The sequence below is a fragment of the Vicugna pacos genome, chromosome 8 (assembly GCF_048564905.1).
Source record: "Vicugna pacos chromosome 8, VicPac4, whole genome shotgun sequence".
Taxonomy (NCBI): domain Eukaryota; kingdom Metazoa; phylum Chordata; class Mammalia; order Artiodactyla; family Camelidae; genus Vicugna; species Vicugna pacos.
In genome coordinates, this window is record NC_132994.1 from 12,044,846 (window position 1) to 12,065,971 (window position 21,126).

Below are 21,126 nucleotides of genomic sequence, written 5' to 3' on the forward strand. Positions count from 1 at the left end.
ACTAAACTGTAACTGAAATTTACCTATGTCTTCAATTAGGAATGTAGGCAACACACCATTGTAATAGCAGCAAACATTTGTGACTTTGTTTAATATTTTGATAATTGTTTTGCAATATAAGTAGTTTCCTTTGTAATCCTATCTCTCATTTTCTGTACTTAGAAAGTTTTTTTTGAGAAAGAATCTGTAGACTTCATACTACTAAAAGTTAAAAACCCCTGCTTTAAAACACGCTAGTCTGTCAACTAACCTTAATATATGTATGTTAAATCATCACTGTTGTATACCTTATATTTACACAGTATTATACATCAATTATGTGTCAATAAAGCTAAGGGAAAAAAACCTACTCTCACCAGATGGTCTATGATGACTCGTAAAAGGGATTACTTCTCAGGCAATGCAGGAGCAACTTCCCTAATGCCTAATGACCTACTCCATTTTCTGAGTTCTGTCTTTAAGTTTCAGCCACCTGCTTTATCTGCAGACTTTACTTGTGAGATCGGCATCAGATCCTCTTCGTGCTATTTTACCCTGATGCTGATCTTGGACTCTTAGCTGATATCCCAGATTGCCTTCTACTTTCTGTCACTCTCTGGGTCTCAACCCCAGACAGGTTATTGCAGGTTCCTGGACTGCTAACACTTTGTCCTGCACATGAGCTCTGGAGATAAACCTCTTCACCCAGGGTGGAGGGCACAGAGCTAACTATTAGCAGAGTAATCATCTCAAACCATAGCTCAGAATGCTTCTCTTCCTCAGAATGCTTACAAACTAAGTACAAACTTCTCGGGGCACTTTTGGTTGCACAAAACAGAAACATATTTGGGGTGACTTAGGTAAGATGAGGACTTTTAAGATATGGACACAGGAATATGACACAGGCCTCAAGGGATATAGGAGTTGAACCATAAACATGGAAACTGGCCAACTTTTTCTGTATAAGGCTCTGCAGGCCATATTGGTGTCTGTCACTCTGCCATAGGCAACATGAAAAGTAACGTGTTCCAATAAACCTTTATTTACAAAATAGACAAGCAACTGGATTTGACACACAGACCAGTTTTAGGGCTCCTGGGTTAAAGCGTTATCAGGACTCTCAGAAGCACATCTCTGTTGCCCTCCACACATCTGCTGTGTTGTTCTCTTCCTGCTGACTACCTGCCTCGGCCTCTCCGGTTCTCATGTTGGAACATGGCTTCTAAAAGCTCTGAGCTCCCATGTCACAAGTTAAAGTTCAAGCTCTCTCTCTCTTAGTCCTAATTCCAAATCCTTATGGCAGAGATGTTGCCTGGCCTTGCCAAGGTCAGGTGCTCAGCCCTAGAGCAATCAGCTGTGTCCAGGGGTTTGGGTCTTGCTGTGTGAACAGAAAGGGTGTCGGGACACCACCCCTACGATCCCTTGGATCAAAGTGGAGGAACAGATTACAGAAAAGAGCGAGGAGCTGGACAGATAACCCGGTGAGAATCCCTTGCTGCATTCATCCAAAGCTGTATTTTCAGCACCATCCCCTACCCGCGTAGCCCTTCCTGAAGCCAAACCCACTCCATGCTGTTCTCACAGACTCTGCATAGTCCATCCTGCACTCTCTCTGTCTGCCAGCAGAAATCCTACTCATCTTCAAAGTCTCTTCTACAAGGCCACCCTTTCCCTCTCTTTCTTTTTTTTTTTAACATTTTTTATTGATTTATAATCATTTCACAATGTTGTGTCAAATTCCAGTGTTCAGCACAATTTTTCAGTCATTCATGGACATATACACACTCATTGTCACATTTTTTTCTCTGTGATTTATCATAACATTTTGTGTATATTTCCCTGTGCTATACAGTGTAATCTTGTTTATCTATTCTACAGTTTTGAAATCCCAGTCTATCCCTTCCCACCCTCCACCCTCTTTCCTTTATATCACACAACACTCCATTGGTACAGTATGTCTTGTTCTGGCACTATTTCTGTGCCTGTCTTTTTCTTTTGCAGACAGTAGGTGCTCTGCTGACTCAGGAAATGACTTATTCAGCTTCTCATCCACTCTGGTACCTTTCAGAGCATAGGCTCTGGGTTCCCATTTGCTGAGTTTAACCACATCATCCAAGCTGAACCACTCCAAAGGGAAGAAAATTTAGACTTTTATAAAGTTTCATTTATACAGGAAATACAGCATTTGCCTTTAAGAAAATTATTTTAAAATTTATAAACATTCATTTCTGCATTTGTGGTAGCCAAGTTAAAGCACATTTGCAGAGAGACAGTATTTCCAGCAAAATTTATAGGTAAAATTGTTCAACAGTAAGAAGAAATGAAGTCCCATTAGGATTGCACCTTCTGTTATTGTACTAAATAAAAAATACACTACTACAGAAATGACTTAAGATAAATAATAAGAAAGGTTATACACCTGAAATATTCGAAATCGCTCTAAAAAACAAATTCTTCAAAACGATTAGCATTCTTGCAAGAAACTCACCAAAGAGCCAGAGACCTCATCATCTAATTTCTTTCTTTCTAGAACTATTAATTAACATTGTTCCCAGAACTCTGCTAAAACTCCCCTGCCGAAAGGAAGAAAGTAAATACAGTACTGCCGGGAAAACAGGTTCATTTTCACGAAACTGTGAAAGGCTTGCGCTTTTGTGAAACAGAAACCACTTGCTAAAGAAGTATTCCTAAACTATTAGCAACTACATAAAAGCTTTTATTTAACAGCACCCTCCTGGGAGACTGCGCTGGAATATGCAGCAGGTCTAAAAAAAGGCACAGGTTTGGCTCAACTGTAAATATTAGGTGCAATGAGGCGAAGCCATTGTGCAGGGAAGGGGGTGGGGCGGGTGGGGTCCTGATTCCCGATGTTGATAGTAGGATTCTAATTTTCCTAGTATTTTTTTTTCTACTACAATTACAGTTTTGCTAGAAAAATAAAATGCCGGTTGTTCTCTCACCTGGGTTTCTAATTTTAAGCGTCTACACAAAAAGAAACCCTCTCATTTACCCCAGAGAATCACCTTTCTGTAATCTCCAGAGCCGCTGGGAAAACAGAGGAGCGCCCAGCCCCACCGCCCCCATCGTCCCCAAGGTTCCCACTGCCGCCACCGCCGCCACCTTCCAAGCGCCCGGCCCGCCCCACCCCGCCAGCCGCGGGGTCACAGGCGGCCCGGAGACGATTGATCTCCGCAGCACCACAGTGTTTGTTGACGTTTCTGGGTGGGGATGCTCCAAACCAGTAAACCACAACACAGAACCCAAGCTAGGACTCCGAGCCAAGCCCCTTTGCCTAGCTTTCTATTCCCCTCCTCGTCTGGCCAGGATCCTCGCCACCCCCGTCACAGCTTCTTTCCAGCCTCGGCTTGCCCTCCAGGCACCTGCGCGCGTCCGGGATGGACGCGTAGGAAGGAGGAGGCTGGAAGGAGCTCGGTTCACCCGCCACTCCAGGGAGGGACAGAGACTACAACTCCCATCACGCCCCGAGGCCGGCTCCCTGCCCTCGCCCTCCCTCTCCCCACTCCCCCTTACCTCGGCCGGCGGCCGGGAGGCGCTGAGCTTTTATCTGCCGACCCGGCGGAAGGGATCCGGATCCCCGGATCTTCCCAGACGCGAGCGCTGTGCCCCGCGGTGGCGGCGCCGGCGGCGGCGGCTCTCAGCCGAGTTCTGCCTCCGTGTCCGCGCCAGCCCCGAGCCCGCGGGAGCACACGGTCCGTCCCGGCGCGGCGAGACGATGGTCATCCGCGTGTTCATCGCCTCCTCCTCGGGCTTCGTGGCGGTGAGCACCGAGGGGACCGGCCGCGGGCCGGGGTCGGGTCTGCGCGGGCCGGGGGCGCCGGGCGCGGGTCCTGAGGGAGGCGCGCGACGCTCGCCCCTGCGCGTCTCGGCGCGCTGCGCGTCCGGCCGCGGGAGCCCGCGCCGGCAGGTGATCCATCGCACATGGACAACAATGAATAGGGCGGGGAGCAGCGGTGGGTGCGGGACCCCGGACTCACCCACATGCCCACTCTGCACCGCCTGAGGGGGAGACAGTTCGGCAGGAAAATGGAGTCGGCGGGAAGCCCCCAGCGCCAGTTCCGTGGCTCGGGAATTTGAGGAGGGGTGGTCCGAGAGCTTCGTGGGGTGGGGGGTCCCGGGGGGGGTCCCCACTTCCCTTGGTGTCAGTTCTTGCCGATTTGGGACTTTCAGCCCGGTTAGGTTTTGTACGGGCGCTTGTTAGGCTGCTTGGTGTGCTCCCCTAGCTTCGGAATGGAACAAGTTTAAGTGGGAATTGCTCTCCACCCACCTTGCCCCGCCGCCAAGTGCATTTCTTCAGTTTTGTACCTGAGCAAAGAGAACGTAAACCAGGTTTGTCCAGCAGTGCCAGGGTTTTTTGTTTTGTCCTTTTTTTTTTTTTTTTGCCTAGGGTGCTATAAATATTTTTACATCTATATGGAGATGTGGTGTGTTTGTTTTTTTTCCCCTGTAATGGAATACTGTGCTCAGTTTCACCTTAAGGATATATAAATTGTGGCCATTTTAATTATTTTAAGCTGTTTTGTTTGGTCGATATCGTTGAATTTTTTTTTAAGAAGAAGTTACATAGCTAGATGTCAGACTTTAAGGAAAAATTCAGTAATATACTTGATAGCCCACTAAATAAGACGTGTAGCAATATTTTATGCGATTATTAAGATTTGATTACCTTAGCTAAGAGTTAAACTGTAAATTTAAGTAGCTCTTTGGTGAGATATATACAAATACAACAAAAAAGCGCAATATTGATGGCTTAAAATTTGGTCTGGCCAGTTACCTGCTCAGCAACTCAACCAGATTTTCCCCAAATTTGTTTCTGAAACAGGTGAGATGGAGGATGAAATAAAATGTTGCTTCCAATACAACACTGAGGTTTGTTTGTTTGTTTGTTTGTTTAAAGGAATTAACTTATAATAGGAATAAAGGCCCTCTTTTGCATTAGAAAAAGTAGATGGGAAACTACAATTTATCTTTCTCTGCAGGCTTGCCCTGGTCCGCAGACTCCTGATAGTTCTGGTGTTTCTTGTGATTTGTGACTGCTTAGTCATACCTGCCTTTTATAGATTTCTCCACCGAAGCAATATTTCATGTGTGCGGAGACCCTTGCTGTTTTGTGGGTAGATTTTTTTCAAATTTCGGTAATTGTTACCATAGCCTTTTATTGATTGCAGAAGGGATGTTTTATAGTATTAAGAAGCCCACACTACATTTGACATTGGACAAGCCAAAGTCAAAACTTGAGGTAATTGGCCTATCCTGTCAGTAGGTAGTTTATCAGGAGAGTTCTGGAACCCCGCATCTCTGTTTTCTCAGTACTATTAACAAATATTTATTGTCTGCCTGCTGTGTGCCTTTTTAATATTTAAATTTAATGTTAGGTGTTTTGCACATGAAGCTAGACTAAAGATACCCAAGTTTTGAGATAGGCTCTGACGAGTGATGTGAGCTTGGTTGAGGTACCTCATCTCTGCCTGAGTTTCTTGTCCAGAGAATGAAGGATTGAGATAAATAACTCAGAATTGCACTCTAGCTTCAAAATGGTTGGACTTCATTCGTTGGGTAAATGTAGATAAATCCTCATAACAGCTTCCTTCACTTTAACAATATACATATTAGTATCAAGGTGAATTTATTCTCATCCTGCGGTGAGAGGTCTCTGGTGAGGTCTCAGGTCCCCTCACTGCCCCGCCCAATGGTATGTCTTCCGACATGAATCGATCTGAGCTGGAAGACACTCTGGTTATCACAGACGTGCAGTTGGTAAACACTAGTTATCTAGTTTAACGTACTTGATCTTTTCAGGTCTCAAAGAATCCTTAGTCATTGAGTCTCACCCGTTGTAATATCTCCTATGTTCTTCTGCAATTATATCATATAGATACTTTTGATAACGATAAGGTTATGCTCATATGCAAGAATTAATGAGTCCTAAGATGGAATGGGATCATTTAGGTCAACTGTTGAGCAGAAGAGGCTCACTGGGGCTGATAGCATGATGCCGAGTTCCGCTGCCATGACGGTGTGGCAGTGTTTCCCCTCCAGCAATGTTGTGTTGTCCATTGGCTCTGTTCCATTCGATGACCAACCGTCACCAGCAAGTACACGGAGGAACAAAGAATTTGATTCCCGAGTCAGTTTGGTTTTAGCTGAAGTTTATTAAACTGCAAGGAAAGAATGTGACTAGAATTAGACTAAGCAGCTAAGTCAGTCCCAGGAATTTTCCAAAAAGATGCTCTGCCTGAATCAACAAAAGATTTAAATAAACCACCTGTTTAGGGAAAATCCTCATGTCTTGTTCTGATTTCCCTGAACTCTCCTGCTTCAACACTTTAAAGTGGTACTGGAATAATTAATTAACACTAAGGGATAATTGTCCTTTTCTCTTCCCCAGCTCCAGGTACAACCTGCTGTCACTAGGGAATAAAAATAATGCCCCATTATTATGCTATGGAATCCTGAAAATCAGATTTCTTATGCAGCCCATCATCTTGCTGTCATTCATGTCGTACTCAAGGACGTTTTATTTCAGTCTAAAGAAAATAGCGAAGTCAGAGAAGCACCATTTTAAATTTAACTTATTCTGGTTCTATACCCAAAAGGGGCGGTCTTGGTAATTTTACCCAGGAAATATGTTAATATGACTTTCTAATTGAAAAACATTAGAATCGGTGATTTCACTCATTCATTATTTTATTCTTTCAACAAGCGTTTTCGAAGGGTCTGCTCTTTGCCCAGTTCTGTCCTTGGTCTTCTGGGAATTGGAGGACAGCAGAGGGTGGTTTCTATCCTCGAGGAATTCAGGTGGGGAGCAGGCAGGGAGATAAGATAGGAAAGGTGAAACCACCGGTAATAAAGTACAGCCCAAGGACACATGCCTCTTTCGGGACCATTCTTACCAGAGATAGAAATAATATAGGCAGCAGAGGGAGGCATTGCAGGATGTCAGATAAGGAGGAAATGTGCCAGAAATCATAAAATATGCATGTGGGAGCCTCAGGCAGATGGCAGGGAGAGGGACTGAATTGGATTTGGAGCTGGGGAGAGAGTGCCTGAGCCCACCTTGTTCAGGCTGGAAAGGGAGGGACCTTGGGTGGGAGGGGCAGGTGGCAGAAGTCCCTGTGGATCTCTTTTGAGGACAGGTAGTCCTTGAAAGCAGCCCATAATAACAAACTCCAGGGTGCTCAGCATCTTGAGAGATGTCTTCAGGACCTGTGGCTGGCATGCTGTCTGGAGTCTTCTGTCCGCAGGGAACAGGGTGCTGCCTGGCAGGGAGGGACCCCTGGTATGTGATTTCAAAAAACCTTTACCCTCCTGCTTGTCCTGCCTGAAATTTCTCAAAAAGGAAATAAAGTTTTCCACTCTTTGTTCAAGTTCTTGGGCTCGGTTGTTAGAGCTGGACAAACCCCGAAAGAGATTTGCTAGTGAGTCCAACCACCTCATTTCACAGAGAAGAAGATTTGAGCATAGAGGTTAAGTGGCTTCCCTGAGGTCATTTATGTCAGTCGGTGCAGAGCTGAGGCTTAAATGGAAGCCAGATCTCCTGACTCCTGAATGTATTTGTTCGTGCATCCACTCATACACTGATTGACACACACTCATCAAACAATCATTGAAAACCTATTAAGTACCAGGCTCTCTGTTGGGTGCTAGGTGTGTATGATGGTCAGGAGAACAGACACAGACTCTGCCTTCATGGTACAAATCAGTGCTGACTCTCCACCTCCCAAAGACGTGGGATGCAAGCCATTTCTTCAGGGAGAATGAAGGACTGATTGGGGGATGTTTCCCTGGGACGAGGTGATATGAGCTAGACTATAGCTGTACATCCCTGGATGTTGGAGGGGGCCGTCCCTGGGAGGGAAAGGTACAAAGAAATTGGAAGCAGAGATGGAAAACATGGACCTTTGCCCTACTATGCTTTCAAGTAGGGGTAGGGGTGGAGGGGAACACATAGAAACTATGCTCAGATTCCTCTCGCTCTTTGCAGCTGTACAAGGGCATACCCATGGTTGGCTTTGCATGACTTAGAACTATTTTAAACATGCAGTGATCAGTTCCATCTCCACAGGATGTTTTGTGAAGCTTCACTTGTGTACAGGAGCTTCTAAAAGGAGTTCTAAGGCAGTTAAAGTCAGGATGTGACCAGGTAGGTGTGAGCCTTAATTCATAAGTGATTCTAACGCCAGAAGGAGCTAGTGAGGGTAAGCCTGGGCTTGCCAGGATCTTTAACTCATTGAATCCTCAGAGTCATGTATGGCAAGGTTTATTCCCATTCTATAGATGGAGAAGCTGAAGTTGACCTGAATGCGTTCATACGCGGTAGACGGTGGGACCCCCAGTTGAAGTCTGGCAGACAGGTGGCTTCAAAGCTCCTGGAGCAGAATTTCTCCACTGTGGGTACTGTCACGCCCTTGGGGGAATGAGAGTATCAGGGATGCTTGATGTATAATCCCCCATAAGAGCTGCCTTGTGAAAAATGCCAGTGGTACCCCAGACAAGGAACAGCACTGCAGGGCGTTGGAATGGCAGGGCGTGGAGGGCATTTAGGGAGGTGGTGGGGAGTGTATAAGGAATAATCAGAAGAAGCAGGAATAAGTTGGGGCCCTGAGGACAAAGTTGTAAGGGAACTTCAGGCTGGGAAGGCTTGTGTATTGGTTTTCTAGGACTGCCGTTAGCAAAGTATCAAAAATTGTGGGGCTTAAAGAATAGAAATCTGTCTGACAGTTCTGAAAGCTAAAAGTCAAGGTTAGGGTGTTGGCTCAGTGGCTTCCTTTGGAGGGCTGTGAGGGAAGCTCTGTTCCATGCCTCTCTCCTAACTTCTAATGCTTTGCTGGCAATCTCTGGCCCTCCTCAGCACGTAGGTGGAGGGCCGTGATGTGTCTTCGTGTCCACATGGCATTCCCCTGTGTGTATGTCTGTCTCTGTGTCCATATTTCCCCCTTTTGTAAGGACACAGTTGAATTGAACTTGAGCGTACCCTAATGACTTCTTCATCTTAACTCGATCATCTGCAAAGATCCTATTTTCAAAATAAGTCAGAAGTCATAGGTACTGGGGGGACATAATTACATCTTTTGCGGGGACATAATTACACCTGTAACAGCATGCAAGATGAGAGTTGAAATAGAAAGACTGATTGATGGCATTCCCCCTCTTTCATTAGAAAGACTGTGGGCAAATTTCCTGAATCTTAAAATCAGCAGCTGGATGTTGAATTATATGGAATATAGTCAATATATAGTAAGGTCCATGGCTAGAAAGGGAGATTTATCAATATCCCAAGTGAAGACACCTGACTGCAGTTTTTCTTGTTCATTTTAATGTTTCCCAAATTTGATATTTTTTCCATTCTATGATATTTAAAACTTGTAAATAGTAAATATAATCAGGGGCATGGACTCCATTACGAAATTAGGGACTTAAAAAAAATCCGTTTGCGTTAGGACACTTTAAATAAATATTGCATTCTATTTGAGAAAACTATATTTTGACAACTATTTATAAAAGTATGGGGTGGTTTCCACATTGCAGGAATGTAAGACTAATTGAGTCTTTTTTCTGTGTTTTCCAATTTTTTGATCAAAAATAGAAAACAATGATTGTGGAAAAACCCCAACAGTTCTGCAGGAAGCAATGTGAGATCCTAACTAAAGAATATTTCTTCAAATTTTTTTCATGTTTAGTTTATAAGAAGTTCTGAAGTGAATTGCGTTTTTTTTTCAGTAAAGTTAAAAATGCGTGACAGAATAGAAAAAGTCTAGATTCTTAATAAATGTTTCACTTCTAATGTAAAAATTAGCATGACTTACTGATCTTTATATATGAAATTTTAAAACACTATTTTAATGCAGATTTGAAAAAATAGGATCAAGAAATAATTCATTCAGCTGCTAAATGTTAATTTTTTCAAAATTTACCCTCCAAACTCTAAACTCAGGAGACCCTTTCAGGTTTCATCAATCTTTCAGTAGGAACTGTTTTAATGGGTGTTATTTTAGCCACAGTTAGTTAGAAACCTAAGTTCTGATATAAATCATATTCCTGTGTTCATTATTTTTCTGTGATTAATTTTGTATTATTCTGTTTGTCCATTTGGTGAAAAGGGATCTTAGCTTTTCCAATTAGAAACCTAGTGAACATTTTATTTTTTTTCCTATGGAATGGCAAATGCTTATTAGCATGTGAGGGAGATTTTCCACTTCTGATTATGTCCATTTGTCTTTTGGGGTCCTCTCTCTAGTTGGAGCTGAACAACATGTCATTGAACCCTTCTGTTTGGTGCTTTTAGACCGACAGTGATGAGTACTTACCACTGCCAAGTTTTTGATTGGTGGTTTGGGTGGCTGGGAGAGGCGGAGCAGGAGGGGTTGGAGAGTTGGAGGTTGGAAACCAACAGCAGCTGCAACTGAGCAATCTAGTTTAAAGCAGTGGTTTCCCTTTAGTCCTTTTAATGGATTTTTCTGAGTTTATCTGCCAGCATGGGCTAGTCACTCAGGAACTGACCTGTGGTCATTTAAAGGTAATGTTGTTATAACTTGTGTGTTGGTTTTTTTCCAAACTCCAACAAAGAAATCAACCTAGGAAAAGTTCTTAATTGAATGTTTCCCTTATGGACTCATGACAGCTTTGCTGTAGGACTGAAAGCTGAACGAGATTCCAGCAGAGGTGGGGAGACCCCCCCTTACCTATAATCCCAGGTACTTTGAGGCTCTGCGGCCCCTGGGAGACTGAAAGAGTTCGGCTGGTCTCCTAGATCTGATACCCTTTGTTACCATTGACAGCTTATTTATTCCTGAGGGGACCTGGCTCTTTGGGGCTGGCGTAGGAACTGGCAAAACCCCAGAGGGGGTTTCCTGACACTGACCCCTGAAAGTGGAAGAGTGGGGCGCGGTGTCCATCAGGGCGTGTCCGCCTTGTTGTGGGACCTTTGTGGGCTCTCTGCCAAATTATCTCGAAGTTCTCAAAGCCGGAAATGGGACGTTGGCTGTGACTGCGGGCCGAGTGCTCTGCCACTCCAGGATGCATTTTTCCATTTCCAACCAGTTATAGAGAGCTCAGATTTGGAAGTCGCTTTTTGTCACCTTGGTTTTAGTGGCTTTGGGTGTGGAAGGGCTCAGAGTAAGAGAGACCCAGTTAGGTGACTTGCTTGAGAAGTCAGCTCAGTGGTATTTGGTAAATGCAAATACGTATAGTTAAAGGCAGCAGCCACTTCTCTGTCCCCATCCAATGTTCAAAACAAAACAACAAACCCAAAGCAACTCGGCCAGCATAGCTTTTGAGTTAGTTTTCCACCTGTGGGTTGCACAGGAAGTTGGGAGTATGGTCTTCATTCACGACATTCCCATGTAGATTAAAGCTTCCAGGTTCTCTGTTGTAGTAATTACATTCATTAGAGACAGTTCCTTTGAATGGAATTAGCCATTTCCCAAAGCCTGGGTCCCCAGCTGACAGGAGGTTTGAGTTGCTTTGTCCTTTTATGATAAAGTACATACTAGTCAAAGTTGGTCTTTGGGTTGAGTATCTGCTGACTTTTTAATTCTAGAATCAGTTTATAGTCAACCCAAGCAGCTACTTCTGCCTCATCTATGGGTTTTCTGTCATCAGATGGACAGAGCACAGTGTAGCCCAGTGACTGCACTGGTGCAGCCTCATGGTTAAAGGAGGCTTGGTCCAAATCCTTGTCTGCCATTGGTGAAGGATATGGCTTTAGGCAAGTAGCCTCAGCCTCTTCATTTGTAAGAGTGGGATAGGACTGGTACCTTCTGTGTAAGATCGCTGTGAGCATTGAAGGAATGAACTCTTCCACATAAGATATTTAGTGGAGTACCAGGTTCACAGGAAGTACTCAGTGCGTGTTACTTAGTATTTCTATTATATCATCATTAGCAGCAGCAGTAGTAGTAATAACAGTAATAAAAACATGAAAAATTATAACCCTGGATCGTGCAAGTTCATTAATCAAAATATTATGTACAGTACATAATACTTACTAAACCAAGAGTGCATGCTGTTATTTTTGGAGAGTTTTTAGTAAATTTAAGTACAGAGTTTTCAGCTGAAACTTGAATTAATAAGAACATTCCAATTTGAGGTTGTTCCCCCCAAACAAACCACTTAGAGTTCTTCTGTAATTTTTGAACACATTATAGAACACAGCATGTTGTGCACAAGTCACAAAACCGTATTTATTCACTGCCTACAAAGTGCTTACTACAGTGCAAGTGGGCACTGCTCTTTGCTCTACATAGTACATGGTTTTAGAGTCCCGGTCTGATTTAAGGCTTCCTAAACTTGGCAAGTAGATTTCATCCCAAATGGCAGCTCTGTCTGATGGATGATGGCTGCCTGGAGAGCTGGGAGAGGAGTTTGGGAGCCTGTTCTGGGATCAGCTGGAAAACACACAGTGTGATTGATTGTTGATGTCTACCCTGTCTCCAGAAGAGGGAGGACCAGGGCTTATCCACATGTTTGCCAGCCCTGTCTTAGGCTCTGTGTAGTTGAACTCTGTCTTTCAAATTTGTGTAACTTAATATAGAATATTTTCAGTCTGTGAGTAAGAGGGAAGAGAAATATGAGACAATGGATTGAATTGATGGATAATATCCTCTGCAAACATCTCACCTCAGATATTGGGGTGGGGGGTGGGAGGTGGCAGTGGAGAAAGGTCACGATTTCTATGTTTAATGAAGATGAGTGATACTTCCCGGAAAAGACAGTGATTATCCTGACTGTGAAGCTGATCATTGAATCTTGATGCTTGTCGATATAGGCAGGGTGCTTTCAAATCTGGCAGATGGACAGTGGATGGTGGTAACAGAGATAAGGGGGCTTTGTGGAAAAAGGTGGTGGACACAGGAGAGGGAGAAAAATACCAGGATAGGTGGATTCTAGGTTAAGCCTGCCTACCGCACTGAGCCTGGGAGCGCTGAAACGGCAGGTGAACAATGAGTGTTTACCTGTGCCCGGCAATGTGGGAGGATTTTTTTCTGCATGTTGTTTAATCCTTGCAGATGGCAACTTATTATACCCATTTTACAGATGAAAATATTGAGGCACAGAGTGATGAAGTAACATGCCTAGGATCATTCAGCTTGATGCAACCGGCTTCAAACCCCTGTCTTCTGATTTTTGCATCTGGTTCTTTTTTCATTACCCAATGTTGCCCACCAGAATGAGCCCCTGATTGGAGACCAGTGAGAACCTGGTCATGCCGACCCAGAAAGCTGGCTAGGATAACAGTGTGTGAGCTCAAGCTAAAGAAAGGGGAAAGGGTCTGGACCCCTAGAGCAGTTCCAGGGGTCCTCACTCAGCTGTTGAGCAGATCATTTTAGGTGCGGTGTCCTCAGGTCCTGTGAAAATGATGGCTTTGCTTCTGTAGAGACTGATAAAAGCTGTAAGGAGTATGTGTTGAAATGCAGGCTAATATTTCATAATAATAACTACCATTCACGGGGCTTTGCATTTGTAATTTGTATTCTTAAAGTAACTTGGCATGGTACCCCTTGGAAGTGGAGGGAATGTAGATTTTAGGAGTAGGAAGACCTGGGTTCAAATTATGGCTCTGGGACCCTAACTGGCAGGGTAGCTTAGCAAGTCTTTTTACTCCTCCGGATCTCAGCATCCCCATCTGTAGAGTTGTTGGAGCTTAATGAGATGGCAGCCATCAATAATATTATGAGTTTCATTTAAATTAAGTCAGCAATAATTCTCCAGTCTTTTGTGAATTTTCACCTTTAAATAAATGAACTATTAAATTTTTTTAATTTTTATTGACGCATAGTCAGTTTACAATGTTGTGTTAGTTTCTGGTGTACAGCATAGTGATTCAGTTAAACATTTATGTATATTCTTTTTCATATTCTTTTTCATTACAGGTTATTACAAGATATTGAATATCATTTCCTGTGCTGTATAATAGGACCACCTTGTTGATAACTATTTTATATATAGTAGTTTGTATCTGCAGATCCCAAACTCCTAATTTATCCCTCCACCCACTGCCCCTTTGGTAACCATAAATTTGCTTTCTATGTGAATCTGTTCTGTTTCATAAGTAATTTCTTGTCTTTTTTTTTTAGATTCCACATATAAATGTCACTTTCTTAGATTTCATATATAAGTGATATCGTATGATATTTGTCTTTCTCTTTCTGATTTCCTTCACTTAGTATGATCATCACTAGGTCCGTCCATGTTGCTGCAAATGGCAGTATTTTATTCTTTTTTATGGCTGAGTAATATTCCACATCTTTCTTATCCAGTCATCTGTCGGTAGGCATTTAGGTTGTTTCCACGTCTTGGCAATTGTATATAGTGCTGCTATGAACATTGGGTTGCATGTATCTTTTCAAATTAGAGTTTTCTCTGATATATGCCCAGGAGTGGGATTGCTAGATCATACGGTAAGTTTATTTTTAGTTTTTTAAGGAACTTCCATATTGTCCTCTATAGTGGCTGCACCAATTTACATTCCCACCAACAATGTAGGAGGGTTCTTTTTTTCCCACACCCTCTCCAGTGCTTACCATTTGTAGACTTTTTTAATGATGGCCATTCTGACCAATGTGAGGTGGTACCTCATTGTAGTTTTGATTTGCATTTCTCTAATAATTAGCAATATTGAACAGCTTTTCATGTGAGCAAAGATTTTAAATCCTGGGAGATGTCTTTCTCACCCACACACAGAATCTGGATTTCCCTCTCTTCTTGAGACATCTGAAGATCTCTTGACCCCAGTGCCTCACTCCATCATGGTGAGGATCCACTCAAGCTGATGAGTGGTGGCCGCTTCATTGGGGCATGTACCCCTGGGGTCGCCACAGCACCCCACCACTCCCACGTCTTCCCAACTCTGAACCATTTGTCCCTGAGCTTATTCTGTTATGCTTATAATAGAAAGTCTTTCTCTGCAGCTATGTCTATCAAAAGGGGGTCATATTGAGACCACATCAAGAGGATTATATATGTTTCATGGAGTAGGAGCCAGAGAAATTTTTTTTTGTGGGAAGAAGGAAGTAATAGCCCTAAGTGGTCATTACGTGTTTGTTGGCTTCATCTCTTTGTGTTAACTGCCAGACTTCTGTGGGTATTTGAATATCTGGCTCCTTGTGGAAGCTAATTATTATGGGAGGTAAAAAGTGTCTATTTCCCATCTTTCTTGTGCCAGCCTCCCAGTCACTCTATACTCTCAGAACTGCTGCTTGAGGTCATCATACTCTAGGACAGAACTTCTTTGTAAAGGTTGAAAATGAAGTTGATCATCCCCTCAGCCAGGGTGTATCAGCAGCACTGCTATTGGCATCTTGGGCTGAGTAGTTCTTTGTCGTGGGGCTTGTCCTATGCGTGGCAGACATAGAGCAGCATGCCTGCTCTCTACCTCCCAGTTGTGACAACCAAAAATATCCCTAGACGTTCTCAGATGTCCCCTAGAGGGACCCCCCCCACCACCACTGCCCGACTGAGAACCCTTGCTCTCATCTATAGTAGCAGAGAGGAAATGCTCACAGTGTATGACTTGGAATGTGGTAAAACTGGAAGGAACTGAAGAGATCATATAGTTCATCCTTCTCTTCTGCTGAGGTGTGAGGTGTGAGGTGTTAAATGACTAGTTCCCGTCTACGCTGCTTGTCCTGATCCTTCTGGAGCAGTGTGTTGGGAATCGGGAGACTTGGAGTCTGGTTCTGTTAATGCCGTTTAATCAGCTTTGTGTCTTTGGACAGGAAACTTGGCTTCTTGGGGCTTCAGGTTTCTCAGTATGTTATTGTTGTTTTGTAGCTCAGATAATTCACATACCGTGATTTTCCCCCGTTAAAAGATCATTTCAGTGGTTTTTAGTATATTCATTGTGTTGCACAACCGTCACCACTAATTCCTTTCATCATCCTCCCAAAAGAAACCTCATGTCCATTAGCAGTTACTCTCCATTCCCTTCTCCCCCAGCCACTGGCAACCACGGGTCTACTTTCTGTCTCCGTGGATTTGCCGATTCTGGACATTTCATATAAATGGACTTGTACAGGATGTGACCTTCTGTATCTGGCTTCTTTCACTTAGCACATGCTCTCAAAGTCCAGTAGACTGTATCAGCACTTTGTTTCTTTCTGTGGCTGAATAATATTCCATTATATGAATATACCACAATTTGTTTATTTATTCATCAGCTAATGGATATTTGGGTTGCTTCCATTTTTTGGCTATTATGAACAATGCTGCTGTGAATGTTTGTGTTGGAGTCTTTGCATAAGTGTGTTTTTAGTTTTCTTGGCTATATTCCTAGGAGAGGAATTCATGGTTCATACAGCAATAGCTTGTGAGGAACTACCAGACTGTTTTCCAGAGCAGTGTTCTATTTTCCATTCCCACCAGCAATGTACGAGGTTTCCAATTTCTCCACATCCTCACCAACACTTGTTAATGTCTGTGATTGTGATTCTAGCCATTTCAATGGGTGTGTAGTGGTGTCTCAGTATGGTTTTGGTTTGTACTTTCCTAATGACTGATAATTGCTGTTGCCTCTTGAGAACTGGTTTAGATCTTATTTTTCTTTTAAAGATCTAGCTCTCACTTTTTAATGTTTTCTTTCATTCCGCATGTAAGCCAATATGACAGAATTGAGTCTTGAGGGGATATATTTTGAAAATTAATTGAGTTAATCGATTCCCATTTATATGAGTATCTTCTATCGCCCAGTGTTTAGCCATGTTCAGGACGTGGCATGATTATCTGGCATGATCCTTTCCCCTCAAATAGCTAAGATTCTGATTGAGGAGAAAAGATGAATACAGAAAACAGAGCCATAGGGAATATTATGCTAGAATGATCTGTCCCTTAGGTAAGTCTCCAGAGCAGGTGTATTTATTTGGATGAAGGCAAAGAAAGTCATATTCAGAGCTAGACAGAATGATAGCATCTCTTGAATTGGGAGGGTGGCTGTTTTTAAGATTCTAGAAAATGCTGCTTAAATAAAAGTCTTCCATGGAAAATTGACTTTTTTTTCCCCAAAATATATTGTATGGGCTTGTGAACTGGAACAGATGTCACCTTTCCTGTTTTTTTTTTTTTTTGTCAAAGAAATGAATTTGATTTGCCCGTGCGGGCTGCCCTTTGTTCTAGACTGGCTGGCGCTTTTCCATTGGTGGGCACTTCCTGTGGCGTGAGGGAGCGTGACACGTGGGTGCCCTGTGGTTAGCTCCACAGGGATATTTTAATAGCGAGCTTGGTTCTAAGAGATAATGAGCGGAGATGAGATGATTAATAATTCACCTTTTTGAATTCCCTTTCCATTAAAGAAGGGGGAGAAAGCATCATGCTTTCAACAAGAGTAAGTCTGTGTGTTAGGTTCAGAATGCATAGAAAAACCTCATTGGTCTCTGAGAGCTTCTGTCTTTGGGGCCTAACTTTTTGGCCTGGCATCTTGGGTAAGTCCTCTGGGATCCGATTCTGACCTACCTTTACAGCATTTCTCTCACTGTCCTTTGGACTTCTGTGTAAATACACCAGGTTTTTTTTTTTTTTTTAACCCCTGCCTTCCATGCCTTTTCTTTTCTTCTTTTTTTTGTTTTTTTGCCTTGTTTGGGGGGTGCAATTAGGTTTTTATTTATTTTTATTTAAAAATTTATTTATTTTTTTTTATTGAAGTATAGTCAGTTTACATTGTTGTGTCAACTTCTAGTTATTTATTTACTTTTTAGGGAGGGACTGGGGACTGACCCCAGGACCTCACGCATGCTAAGCACGTGTTCTACCACTGAGCTACACCCTCCACCACTCCCATGCCTTTTCTCCTGCCGTTTTCTTTGCCTTGACTTTGCTCACTTTGCATTGGGACTAGTCAGAGTCCCCGCCTTCGTCTGAAGCCCACGCCAGTAACATTTCCCAGTGAAGCCGTACCCAGGCCCCTTTCTCCCTCCCTCCTTTGCCCTCCAGCCCATGGAACTGCTCTCCTGGGGCTTCAACACATTACAGCCTTGGTTACAATTATTTTGTACCCAAGTGCTTTGAACTACAAGTTCTAAGTTTGTTGAGGTCAAGGACGGGTCTGTTCATCTTTTTATTCCCCCTGAGTTTCCTATTTGAGAACTTGGCATGTTGTATTTATTGAACACATAAAAAAGAAATACTGTTTTGGTAGCTTCCACAGCAAAAATGAAAGCTAATCCAGAGTGGGTGACCATGCCAAGGCGCGACTAGAGTGGATTATGTAGATGAAAGTCTGAATGCACAACCTCAAGCCCTCGAGGGATATGATTTATTTCACTGCTTCTTAAATAAGTGGCATGAACAATCTACCTTATTAGAGATAATTTTATTATAGTATTACTTCTCTTAGCCAGATAGCAGAATTCTAGAACCTTCATTTGGAAGGCAGCAGAGAAACCTCTGAGAGGCAATTGGCCGTTCTGCATTCTGCGGGGCAGGAGGCTGTCCTGTGAATGACGCAGGAGTCTTTGCTAGGACAGAGGGAGTGAGGGGAAAGGGGGCGTCCAGAGCAAGGAGGGGGGTCACCACGGGAAGCCCTGAGAGGGGACAGCTGACTTTGGAAGGCAGAAATGGAGAATTCCAGAAGCACAGCTTTGGGCTCTGTTTGGCATAAAGTAACCCAGCAGGCTGTGACACCTAAGTGGACCCTGAGAATGTCAGCACACCACATCAAAGGACCTTAAAATGGGTCATCGTCGTGATTCTCGGTCCAGAACAGCTTCAATCAGGTTTGCATATCTTGGTTTGAGGTACTCCACTGAACAATGCAGGAACACATGTGGTGCCTTCTAGAAAGATTTCTAAACTCAAAGGAGCTTGAAATAAGATAACAATAAATTTGTGCTTAAAGGGTTGGGTTTCACTTACACGGAAAACCTCATTCTCCAGTCCCAGGAGAAAGTAACTTCCTGGCTCTTGAGTCTGTTCCCCAGTTGTAGTCTTCTTTTGCCATCCATCTGCCTTCCTCTCTAGCTTCTGATTTAATAGCTGTAGACTCTTGTTCCTCATCATCTTAGCAGCTGTTTATGTTCCTTCTCTTTACATATCTGATGCCGTGCTTCTGTCCGTTGCTTACACATCACTGCAGCATGATAGCCCTTCCCGTGTTTCTTCCCTACAAAGCACCTGCCTTTTTCCTTCCCTGACGGAGCCTGCAGGCACTTCTGTGTCACTGACAGTTTCATATGGTGAAACAGTTACCTGGTGACAAGCCCAATTTCCCACCCCCTTCCCCCAGTGAATATGCACTGCATCAAATGAGAGGCTTTGTTTTGTCACCTGTGTTCCCCTAGTTCCTCGGGCAGTGTCTGTAATATCGCAAGGTCTCCATGAGGTCTTGTAAAACCTGTTGAGTGACCCATGGCTCCTTGACCTTTGAGAGACTCTGCTTTTTCGTTGTGCTGCCTCTCTGTGCTCTGTCCCTAACTCTACTTTGTTTCTTTCTCCACTTACTGTTTTGAGTCAAGACAGAATGCAGAATTTACATGGCTGAAGATAGGCAGAAGTTTGAGGTGGAGACACTTGAATTTGTAGGCATTCTTCAAGACAGACTTTATGTTGCCTGGGTTGCAGGACTGAGGGTCACGTGGGAAGGGTGAGATGCCTGTGGAGATTCCAGCAAGCTTTGAAATCTCCTCCTGGCAGTTGTGTAGGACCGAAACAGAACGTCCAGCCTGGCTCAGTAGCCCACAGAGGGAGGGGAAAACTGATGGGGCGGGTCCATAGGATTCAGGTGGGGAGGCCCAGACTTTCTCTGAGGCATCAGTGTGCCCCCACTGCGGAAACAGGAACTCATTATATGATCCCCTATAAAATGTAATTGTGAAAATGATCACTGTCCCCATATTTTTTGTCAAATGTAAATAGACGTAGTTTGGAGATCATCTCTCAGGATCTCTGTGGATGGACTGTTGGAGACGTGGGAGGAACATACTCCAAACACCCTGCTGCAGTGCAGCACCTCTGGCCCCTGATAAAGGCATGGCTTTGGGCTGCAGCCCTGTCATTTTTGCCTGTGCAAAGTGCCATCCTCAGCAGAATTTCCTCCTCACTGCAGAGGATTTCGACTATCATAGCAAGTTTTGCTAGAGCAGCTTTTTCTGCAAAGTATCCTCTAATTAGCAGGAAGCGTGTATAAGAACAGTTGTATGTAATTTTCATTGATAGTCTGGCAAAATAGTGGCATTCTAGGTTCATATTTTATACTTGGCTGACTTCTTCCTTGAAGGAAGTAAACATGTAATCTTGACGGGGAATGTAAAAACAATAACATCAAACCACTCACATCTTTCATTTCAGACTTTTGCTCATGTTTTTTATTTTGTGTCTTCCTGTCGCTAAGTAATACAAGTTTGTTTTGTTTTGTTTTTTTCAAAATGCAGAGTAAAAGTAGTTTAATACATGAGTTGATGGAGAAATTAGTTAGAGCCATTTATATTGCGTCAAGCAGGTGGGAAAAGAGACAGATCAGCTAACAGGTACGTGGCGAGCAGCTCCTCAGAGCTACCCTACTGAGTCCCGGGGGAGGTGCAGATGTGAGATGCACATGATCTTCATCCTCCAGAGAAATTTATAGTTAAGTTGGGGAAAGAGGTACAGACACACATTTTGTTATAAACAGTGCGGGCTCTGTGTCATTAAATGCTAGATTGCTGATGACCGTGGGGCATAACAGGGGTTTGTAAGGAGACCATTAGGGAGGGTGGTGGTTGGTGTAGGGGTTTCTCAGCGTCAGAATTATTGACATTTTGGGGGGCTGTCCTGTCCGTCATAGGACGTTTAGCAGCATCCCTGGCTCACTAGATACTAGGTGTAATTCCCAACTGTGACCACCAAAAATGTCTGCAGACATTGACAGATGTCTCCGGGGGGAGCAAAATTGCCCCACCTGAGAAACACTGGGTAGGCAGAGCTGAGTGCAGTGTGGGTTTGCAGCTGAGCCTTGAAGAATAAACAGAACTTGGATAGGAAGTGTGGACAACACGGAAATGATTTAGTAGAGAGGAGCCCTTATGTAAAGACCCAGTCAATTTCTTTATCAGTCCATCCTGGAGCAGGGCTCCTCAAAGTAAGTTTCTATGGACCCACCCTTGTTGCTGATAGAAGTACTGAGATTGAGGGTAAACATTTAGAAACTTCTCTAGCAAGTTTACA

At 43.5% G+C, this 21,126-nt stretch overlaps 1 protein-coding gene across 1 annotated transcript in view; it reads left to right on the plus strand.

The window, feature by feature from the left end:
- The first annotated feature begins 3,254 nt into the window (after nt 1–3,254).
- The window catches only part of SH3BGRL2 (SH3 domain binding glutamate rich protein like 2), a 59,940-nt gene continuing 42,068 nt past the window's right edge, over nt 3,255–21,126 (plus strand). Inside the window, exon 1 of the mRNA XM_072965529.1 lies at nt 3,255–3,757. Coding sequence (XP_072821630.1) covers nt 3,713–3,757 — 45 coding nt within the window. The 5' untranslated portion in view covers nt 3,255–3,712. The remainder of the gene's footprint in view (nt 3,758–21,126) is intronic.